Source organism: Nicotiana tabacum, chromosome 14, assembly GCF_000715075.1.
Source record: "Nicotiana tabacum cultivar K326 chromosome 14, ASM71507v2, whole genome shotgun sequence".
Taxonomy (NCBI): Eukaryota; Viridiplantae; Streptophyta; class Magnoliopsida; order Solanales; family Solanaceae; genus Nicotiana; species Nicotiana tabacum.
In genome coordinates, this window is record NC_134093.1 from 87,106,843 (window position 1) to 87,118,089 (window position 11,247).

Sequence of the window (11,247 nt, forward strand, 5' to 3'; positions counted from 1 at the left end):
AATTGCTAACATTTGGAAAATATGCCCAACATCTTCTAAGAATATCTAAATACGCATTTGAACACATGCCTAAGTTCAAAATCACCAAGCTAATCTATTGGAATAATCAAATCACCAATATGAGGTTGTTTGCATCAAAGTCCAACTTTGATTAACTCTTCTAACTTAAGGCTTCCAAAGGGAAACTAAGTGTTCCAATTCATTCTTGAACCCTATATAGAACAAACCACTCATCTCTGCAGGTCACAAATAATCAAATACACATACAGGAAACTCAAATAGGGAAACAAAGTTTATATACTCAAAATGACCGCTCGGCTTGTCACATTCTCCACCCCTTAAAAAAATATTCATCATCGAACGTGTTTATAAATGTACCTAAACTACTGAAATAACGTGTATATCTGCTCGAATGTCCGACCCAGTCTCCCAAGTAGCCTCCTCTCTTGGTTGACCCCTCCAAAGCACCTTCACTGATGCAATCGCCTTATACCTGACTTTCCAAGCTTGTCTATCCAAAATGGCCATCGGCTCTTCCTCATAAGCCAGATTCTTATCCAACTGCATTGTACTGAATTCCAAAACATGTGACTTGTCTTTATGATACTTCTGAGGCATAGAAACATGAAGCGCCGAATAAATTCCCAAAAGACTAGGAGGCAAAACAAGTTTATAAGCAACCATGCGAACTTTATCTAGTACATCGAATGGACCACTAAATCTCGGGCTTAACTTGTCCTTTTTTCCAAGCCTTATCACACCCTTTATAGGTGAAACTCTAAGAGGAACCTTCTCATTCTCCATGAGCGCCACATCGTGAACTTTCTTGTCTGCAAAACTCTTGTACCTGGACAGAGTTGGGTGAAGCTTCTCCTGAATCAATTTTAGTTTCTCCAAAGCATCATGGACCAAGTTCGTGCCAAATAACCTAGCCTTACCAGGCTCAAACCAGTCAATCGGAGAACGACACCGCCTCCCATATAAGACCTCTCATATGGAGCCATATCAATATTAGACTAGTATTTAATGTTGTAAAAAAACTCCGCTACTGGTAGAAACTAATCCTACTGACCTCCAAAATCAATAATGCATGCCCTCAATATAGCCTCAAGGATCTAAATGGTCTGCTCGGACTGCCCGTCCGTATAAGGGTGAAATACAGTGCTAAGCTCTACCCGTGTGCCCAACTCACTTTGAATGGAGCTCTAAAAGTGCGATGTAAACTGAGTGGCGCGATCTGAAATGATAGAGATGAGTACACCATGTTGACGACCAATTTTGACCCTCCCTTTTAAAATTAATTTATTCACGCTTAACAATTTACAATAAATGCTTTAAAGGTATTTTTTTAGTAATGAATATCTATTTTTAAATATTAATTAAGTATTAGTTTTAAAAATAATTACATAGTAGTAATATTATGTAATTACAAATATATTTACAATTATAAAATAACTTTTGTATGTACATTACATAGGTTTTATAATTTGGTAAAATTACTCTTTAATTTTCAAAATTAGGCTACTTTATTAATATTTTGAAATTAGTGCTAGAATTTGAAATAAGTGTCATTTATAGATAATTAACATAATTAGTAACATATAGTAATTATAATTTCATCACATTTTATAGAAATTGTTAAGTTTATTTAAATTAATTTTTAAGGGATTTTAAAACTAAATGGCTATAACTGCTATTCCTTAACCAAGCACAAAGTGGCTATTCTTTATATTAATTTTGGCCCAAATACCAGGCCCAATTCTGAACAACCCAGTCCAAACACCCCATCCCCTTCCAGCTTGGCAATCCTTGCCATCACTTCTCAACGAATCACGATCTGACACATCACCCGCTAATCCCACTCACAAAACAAACAAAAATGACCTGAACCGTTGATTCAAATAATCAACGCTCACGAATTATTCTAATTTTCCAGTTAAATCCCAACCCATTATCAAAAATTATCTCAATCGTTTGATCACATAGATCCAACGGTCCCCATATTTTTCTAAAATTATTTTTCTTAAATAAGTAATGCCTCGATTTATTGTGGCCGTTGATCTAGTGATCTAACGTCCCAGATGTTTTCCCCCATTTTTAACTCAGAGACCAACTGGCCTTATTCCAAAAACCCTAATTCATTTGACCCTTACTCAGCTGCCTTACCTCCGCCTTTCCTCTTCTTCTCTCTTCTCACTCGAGCATACAGACACGTCAATCACCTAAGCCTTGCACAAATTCATGCAAGGTTATGAACCCATCAATAAATCATTTCATTTGTCTTTCCTTATCCGTGATTCTTTCTTAACATTCCCTTTCCAATCACAAATTCAAACTGCCTAAATTTTAAACCCTAACCTCAGAGATGAAACTTCAAATCGTCACTAATTTTTCGAATCCATGGCATGCATGGCTATTCCTTTTGTTCCTTCACTCCCAGTCTCGTCGTTCTTTTTATTTTCGCCTTTCGATTTCAAAACCCTAGTCGAAGAAATTAGACCCCAAAGGTGAAACTTCAAGCTCACATGTTCCTTCCTTCATTCTTTGAAATCAAAGCTAGCACGAAGTGTTAGCTGGCTTCATCATAAATATTCAACACCCAGAGGTCAAATGCAATGAACTCTCGATATTAGGGTTTTAACCGATGGTTTCTTGTGCCTCGGCATTTAACAATTCACTCCACTCCAGTACATAGGTAAAATCATAACTGGATTCCCCCTCTGTCTTCTAATTTTCACTTGATTAGCTATCATCATCTACCATGCGTCACTCTCCACTACTGATTTTGAATTCGTAAAGCCTTAGAGCATTGAATTCCACTATAAAAAGGGGGCTTTAATATTCTTACAATCGAACACAATCTAATACCAACAAACAAGAGCAACCTAAACTCTGAAAAGTCATAAACAATAAGAAGTTAGGGTTTCTGAGAATTAGGTCTCTTACTATTTTTCCTCTTTTTGCTGATTTCTTTGCTGGTTCAAGCTTGAAGGTTTTCTTGGATTTTTGAGCAGCAAAGGGAATTCGTTTGGTCTGCTGTCCTTAAGAAGGTCAGCACCTTTCTTTCCCCTTTCTTTTATTCACCTCTTTAAATGATTTAGATATGTTAATGTTAAGTTCTGTAGATCATAATTATGATGTATGTGTTGGACATGTTTGATAATCATGTTTTTGTTAGTATAATAATCCTTTATGAGTAGCCTATTCTGTTATAATTCCTTAAGTGACAATCGATTAGTTGAGTGATAACTATTAGTCTTTGTTCTAAGCTTTTCCTACAGTCTCTATGCCTAAAGTCTTATATGTTTATGTTCAATGTAGACTTCATAGTACTCAGTGACCCATGATGAGCTTATTCATGTTTTATTGCACTTCTGTAATTTAATGAGTTTTAAAAGCTAAGTGTGTTACTTGGTAGCTATTGAAACTTGAATTTGTTCAAGACTTGTGTCCTTGTCCCGAAACCTTAAGTTTGAACTTACATTGTTCAAGAACTTTGTTGTCTGCCTGTGTTTGTTAAAATTGCTTTTGAATTAGAACTATGGTCTTTATTCTGCTTGATTATTATCATTGATAAACCAATCATGTGCATGTTTCCCTGCATTATATATGATTGTAGTTAGGTTCATTATGTGGTAACCTTAACTTATATACCATAGGTCCATGTCACTTAACTAAGTTGAAGGAATCTGCCTAGATGCTTTCTTCTCTGTATTTGTACCTGTTAATTCTAAGAGTGATATCTGAGCTGTCACTAGAACTTTTCCATGATCATGTTCAACTGTTGTATGCGTAAGAAACTATATTACTTACATCAAGTTGTTCCTTCCTCATGAATCTTTACTGCATATACATTCTGTAAGATTAACTATTTTCCTCTTTTAGTGTAAGTCATGATTTGTTTAGACAAAGTCAATTAGCAATTGTTGCATAACTAGGTTTGTCTATTACATAATCAATTGAGATCTTCATACACATGTGGAATACATCCATGTCCTCAGTCATTGATCTCCTGATGATTTTTGAAAAGTATGCATGCATCTATAGTTAGCTTATCTCTCATGAAGAAATGATCCAGGCCTACTATTAAAACCAAATGATAGAACTTAAGCATGATTACTTCATACCTATATGTTGAGCTAGATTCATGTTGAGTTTAAACTTGTTTGATATAATGTTTTTATCTCCTTCTCCGTTTGCTTGATCCGTTTGATTCTGTAATGTGTAGAGTTCCTATACCTGTTTGAAGTCACTATTTCATTTATTCTACCCATAAGCAGTTTACTGAATGTTTCTAACCTTTGCTTAAATATGCAACACCATACGCTGTTTTGAACCATGCCTAGTCCTTCTTCCTACTATTGATCTAAAATTGGATTTGACTCTCAAACCTTATTGAAGTCCATTTGTTGATGCTGTTTGAACATGATAATTGGATGATACTGTTAGAAACAAGATCCTCTTGATACCTTAGGGATACTATGTTTAAATCTATGAGTGTGTAATCATGATTAGAATTCAGTCCCATGACCTTGATTATATCTCTGAAACACTTGTTGACTATGACTGTTGGTTTGAATTTCCCTTGATGTCTTTAAGTTGCCAAGTAATGTTATCGATGCCCGTTTGAATGTTATGCCTTAGTGATTCATGACTGTAATAATGTGATTATGAAACTGTATACATTTTAAACTTAGCCCCTCTTCCTTTAGTTTTCCTTGATATGTTTCCCTATTTAGTATCATAGTAGTATGTATTCTTTTGTATTATTTTATTAAGAGGAAAGTATATATGTTGTGGTAGGTAATACTTTAGTATTTAGTTCGCATTGGAAGGGCCTCATTGGCACTTAAACCCATAAGAAAAATATGTTATTAGTGATTAAGGGTATTTGAGAGCGGAGTTCGACTTTAGGTTGGATGTCCTCCCCGACACAAGCATTGCCCTGGGCCTTGAGTCCCTTGGGAACTTTGAAGCATCGGTGGATCCAAAAGGATCTTCAACCTTGAGTGGGGTTCCCTCCTTAGCTTTTAATTTATTGACACATTCAGTTCTTTAAGGGCTTAGTGTTTAATGAGAATGAAAGGTTTCCAATATAAATTATTTACTAAGTAAAGCCACCACATTAACATATAATTTCCTCTACCTTGTTAAAATTATTCTTGCCTTAATTAACTTTTCATGTATTTGTCATGTACATCGAAAATGTTTTGTAGTTGGAATATGTTAAATGTATTGGATATATATCTAATAACCTTCTTATTTTTACACATGTACATCTGTTTGGGCCTGTGAGTTCTTGATGAACTTAGGCCCAATTCCAGCGCTATTGCACCACATCCAGGGGTCCAAAGCGAGTCGTGTTCTCTTTTCTTTACCGCTGGGCCTATATTCTTGAGGCCCAATCTTAGAGTCCATTCCTCTTTCCCTAAACTTTGTTTTATCATTATTACTGCCTCGTGAATTTAGTTTACCGCTTCTACTAGTTTAATGTTTAGTTGTATTTGTTATGTCTTTATTTTTGTTTTACGTCTCATGTATATAACACTCATATATTAGAAGACATGCTTTCCTTTTTCCTTCATGCTTTAGTATCATATGAACTTAGGCAATCCTGAAACAATATAGGATTTTAAAAAAAAGGAAGAATCAACTAATAGTAGGTTTTTAGTTCGCAAGTTGTAATTTGCTCACTAATTTCTACGTTTTTCACTTACCCTTCTCTTCTTCAAAAGATTTTGAAACACAGAACTTCATGAAAAGAAGCTCTATTTATAAAAGGAAAACCATATTTCAACACTCGTTTTCTCAAAGGAAAAATCAGAACTTCAAAAAATCGCCGCTTTAAGGAATTTCCAGCAAATGACCTTTTATTTGGAAAATCCTTCGAATCTAAGGTAAATCTTAGATATGTTTTTTCTCAAACATCCTTTTATCATTATGTAAATAACCATCCCCCCAAATTAAAGTGTTTTCATAACTCAATCCCTTTATTTTAAAATTTAGACCACTTATGTGCCAATTTCAAATTATTTTGGCATCTCTTATGAACCCTTTCATAAATTCATATCCATTTAAGTCTTAGCATTCTTTATCATCTTTAGGTGTACAGTAAGCAGCCTTCCTTATTATTAATCAAAGCCTTTTATAAATAATTGATCCTAAACTTAGTCTAAATCCTATGGAGCTACCTCAGGTAGATTTTAAAGAGTGCTAACACCTTCCCCTTAGAAGAACAATAACCTTTACCCATAATCTCACCGGTTAGAAGACCCATAAAGAACATGACTTAGTAATGAATTAGGTACTTTAGTATATGTCACAACCCAAACTCCCTCAGTATAACGTCGTGACGGCACCTAGTCTCTACGACTTGGTAAGACTAACAAATTGCGGAAAAATAACAAAACAAAATTGAAGTAAAACTTAACAACTAATTGCAACAGATAATTAAATAACTGGTAGCAATGCCGCTCGACATGTACAAAAACAAACCAACACTCAATTGATACACAATATTCCCAAAACTCGGAACATCATAACTCACAAGCTATAGGAGGAAACTAGTATCTCTATACACCATAGTCTAATAAAAGAAGTACAGAAGGTAATTGGCATAGGGGAGAATAAAAGGGGACTCCGAGGTCTGCGGACGTGACAGATGTACCTTGAAGTCTCCGTACAATAGCAAGCACTCTCAGCTAGTAGCGGGGCTAATAAGAAGCATTTGGATCTGCACACAAAATATGTGTAGAAGAGTAGCATGAGTATACTACAATAGTACCCAGTAAGTGTTAAGCCTAACCTCGGTCGACTAGTGACGAGGTTAGGTCAAGCCCACTGGTAAATAATAAATAAGAGAAGAGAATTTACAGTATAATAAGAGACTAGAATTTAACAAAATGAAACACAGCAAGGAAACAATACAACACACAGGGGTAAATAGCAGGGGATCTCTTGAGATACCGTCTCTTAGTCCCAAAATAAATATAAAGGAAGAACTCCCGAGGTACCGCTTCGTATTCTCAACAGTAAATATACAGGGAGAACTCTCGAGGTTCCGCTTCGTAGTCTCAACATAAAATATGTAGGGAGAACTCCCAAGGAACCACCTCGTAGTCTCAAAAGTAAATGTGCAGGGAGAACTCCCGAGGAATCGCCTCGTAGTCTCAAAAGTAAATGTGAAGAGAGAACTCCCGAGGAACCGTCTTGTAGTCTCAAAAGTAAATATGCAGGGAGAACTCCCTAGGAACCGCCTCATAGTCTTAAAAGTAAACACACAGCTCAAACCGATAAATACAACAGTTAAAAACAAGATTTCTACAGTTATACTGATAAAGAACAAGGAAAAGCAGGAAATCAACTAGGCATGCTTCACAGAGTTTAAATAAGTAGTTAAAGCACGTAGACATGCGATATTAGACTAATCAAGATAACTACACATATTGGAATAGCTCAATTAAGAATGAAAACAGACCAATACTCATTTAAACGGTATAACTCAAATTAAAGGAAAAACAGGTTGCTACTCAGTAAAATAAATCGGGTTTTACAACAAATAGCTCGTGTACGTACTCGTCACCTCACGTACATGGCGCTCACATATCACAACTGTACCAAATCTTAAGGGGATTTCCCCCACACATGATTAGGCAAGGCAATTACCTCGAACCAAGCTCAATTAATCGGTAACAATGCCTTTTCCAGTAATATCCGACTCCGAATGGGCCAAATCTAGCCAAAATCAGATAAATACCATAAATACAACTATAAGAAATTAATCTAATTAATGAAATCAAAGCTAAAGCAAGAAATTAAAAAATCATCCCAAAAAGTCGACCCGGGCCCACGTCTCACAATCGGGTAAAAGTAACAAAATATGAATGCCCATTCACTCACGAGTCTAACCATATCAAATTTACTAAAATCCAGCACCAACAGGCCCTTCCAAACCCCAAACTTCACTCTCCAAATCCCTAGCCTCAAACCCCCAAATTTAACCTCAAAAACACACCAACTAGGTGGGAAATCAATGGGGAAACTTCATTATTGAAGGAAATTGAATACAAGAAGCTTACCTCAGCAATCTCTTCAAAAACCCTCTCAAGAACCTCCAAAGTCCTAGCTCAAAATGATGAAAATGGCCAAAAATTTTGAAGTCTCGCTTAAGTAGGTTCTACCCAGGAATTTCCGCACCTGCGGAGCTTGGGCTCGTACCTGCGCGTCCGCTTATGCGGAAAAATGAATGCTTCTGCGCAAACCACTTACTCCCATCTGCCTCCGCACCTGCGACTTATGATCTGCATCTGCGGTATCACAGGTACAGGAAAAACATCGCACCTACGGACTCTGCTAATCCTCCACACTTCCGCACCTATGCTCCTCCTTCCGCACATGCGGATTCGCACCTGCGGACACCCCACCGCAGGTGCGATTAAACTAGAAGCTTGAAAGCTTCAACAACTCACACAAGTCCAATTTTGATCTGTTAAGCATCCGAAACTCACCTGACGCCCCCGGGACCTCAACCAAAAATACCAACCAGTCCTAACACATCACACGAACTTAGTCGAGCCCTTAAATTACATCAAACAACGCTAAAAATATGAATTACGCATTGATTCAAGCCTAATGAACTTCAAAGTTTCAAACTTCTACAACCTGTCTTGACTAGTGCAAAATAGGGTGCAACAACATGGCTACTTTGCTGGGGATATCACACTTAGGTTTTGACCTTAGCAGATTTAGACTACTTTGGCTTCTAGATTTATTTGTACTTTGCTTTGATTATGATCAAAATTGCAATTACATGCCTTATTTGCTCTTTATAATTATCTTCTCTCTATGCTCACTCTGCTATATTGCTGCTACAGCCTTACTTGTTACAAATTTATATACACTATCATCACATCTCTTTCAATCGAGTCTTAGCCGTACACTATCACACACAATGGCATGTGAGGGTTTCCTTTCACACCCCTCTGAACCTTCTTTTCAAAACTCTCTAGTTTCAGAGAATGGCTTTGTCGGGTCAACTCACATAACTTCTCGCAGTTCTCAGTCCAATTCGAAAGTAGGAAACACTGTACTATAGTAAAATAGGTCATACTGCATAAACCCTAGGTGAGTTGGTCCCAGGTACCAACACATATTTAGGACAACCACCCTGATGTCAACGTGTCATGCACCTAACGACATAATTTCTGTGGAAAGACGAACAAACATGACAAGACAGTTATGGATCCGAAGCAAACACTTACCCAAATATATTTTCTTCTACCCATCTCAGAAAATGGAAATCAACTAGAAAATCCCTGAAATTAGCATGGTAATGGGAGCACCACATAAGCTGTAACACTGGTGGAAGAATATTCGTCGGGAACATATAGACGAAGTTTGAACGCACCTAGGGGCATTAACTGCATTGATGAGTCGGTATCGGAGCAGTTGCAGATATTAAGAAGGCAAATGAAGAGTCTCTAAGTTGCCCGAGGAAGTGAAAGCCTAGATGTAGATATGCCCATAGAGTACAAACCCCTGAAGTTCTATACTTTTGATGGGACAGGGGACCCTCACGCACATTTAAGGGCTTATTGCGACAAGTTGGTCAGAGTAAGGGGAAATGAGAAACTGAGGACGAAATTGTTTATAAGGAGTCTGAAGAGAGAAACGCTCAGCTGGTATACCCGACAGGACCCACGGAATTGGAGAACTTAGCAAGATGTGGCGGAGGAATTTATGAACCATTTTCGATTCAATACGAAAATCACTCTTGATCAGCTCATACTGGTGAACCTGCAGAAAAAATCATCCAAGTCATTTCAAGAATATGCACGGCGTTGGAGGTCGACATTGAACTAACCAAATACTTCATCTGAGCCTAGGTGGGAATATACTTTGAAAAGATGATGGGAATGATGGGTCAAAGGTTCCCCGAGCTGGTTAAGATGGGAGATTTTCTAGATGATGGCTTAAAATCTGGTAAGGTGCGATATATGGCAGCACTGCAAGAGGCCAGCAAGGCCATGCAGTCAGGATCGATCGGTAGTGGGAAGAAACAGAAATAGGAGGTCTCAGCAGTCTTCCCCTACTATCAAACTAACCCATTTCCTGAAAGCACCTCGTACTCCCCAAACAACCACTCACCACCACCTACCTATTGTCCAGTCTATAATACATATGCATACTACCACCCTAAACCAAAATACAACCCTCATTGAGCCAACAACAACCAAAACCCACAACGACCATATGCTCCTATCCAAACCACTACTCATCAAAACCAACTAGTGTATGCACCACGGCCTCGTCCCAACTTTGAAGAGAGGGGTCCTAGAACCTATACCCCAATTGCTGAGCCTCTGGCCCAATTGTTTGAAAGGTTGAGAAGAGCAGGACTGATACACCCAATCGAGGGAAGGGTTCTTGAACATCCCCTTAAATATTTTGATGCCACTAAGAGATGCGTGTATCATTCTAATGTGCCGAGGTACGTTATTGAAGAATGTTTCAAGTTGAAAAATGAAATTGAAACCCTGATCAATAGCGGATCCGTCCAGTGCACTTCAGCACTACCTAATGTGAATCGCAACCCATTACAAAATCATTGAAACCAGGGAGCCAACATGATCACATTGGATGAAGAATATGACCTGAAGGGAACAGTTGTCACTATTAGAAACCCAGAAGCCACAAGGATCCCTCCTCAGAAGGCTACCACCATTACAGTACAACTAAAGCCTACATTGACAATTCAAACTTATCCGCAGCAACCCACCAATGCTACTTAGGGTGAAGAATATCGAGAATACAAAACCATCCCATGGACCTATTAGCAAAAGGGAAAAGCCGAAATGATAGACTCTACCGCAACCCATAGTATGACTAGGTCTGGGAGATGATACGCCCGTGAAGAGGTCAATCGAGGAAATCTAGGGAGAGAACAAGTTCCAAGGAGAAACATAACAGACCCGGAAGCTGTGGAGTTTTGGAAAAGATTGTCGAGTAAAGAGTATTCTGTGGAAGAACAGTTAAAGAAAACTCCAGCGTAGATATCTATCAAGGATCTATTGATAAGTTCGGATAGCCATAAGGACGCTTTGTAGAAAGTGCTAAGCGAGGTAAGTGTACCAAGTAACACCACCAGCGAGGCATTGGCCGCGACAATTGGGAAAATGGTAGAGGCAAACATGATCACTTTCAGATGATATGAACTTCCTGTCGAGGGCGCAAGTCACAACAAGGATC

At 37.9% G+C, this 11,247-nt stretch overlaps 1 protein-coding gene across 1 annotated transcript; it reads right to left on the reverse strand.

Moving 5' to 3' along the window:
- Positions 1–378: 378 nt before the first annotated feature.
- On the reverse strand, positions 379–1,004 carry LOC142169035 (uncharacterized). Its single transcript, XM_075230223.1, has 2 exons — positions 939–1,004; positions 379–873 (listed from the first exon to the last, which is right to left on the reverse strand). Exons 1-2 carry the CDS (start codon positions 1,002–1,004, stop codon positions 379–381), a joined length of 561 nt encoding a protein of 186 aa, XP_075086324.1.
- Positions 1,005–11,247: the final 10,243 nt, after the last annotated feature.

Excerpts from the sequence above, each read along its gene's own strand:
- LOC142169035 (XM_075230223.1), bottom strand. The coding sequence starts at position 1,004 with ATGGCTCCATATGAGAGGTCTTATATGGGAGGCGGTGTCGTTCTCCGA. Across the intron at positions 874-938 it reads GATTGACTGGTTTGAGCCTG|GAGAAGCTTCACCCAACTCT; the intron begins GTAAGGCTAGGT and ends AAATTGATTCAG.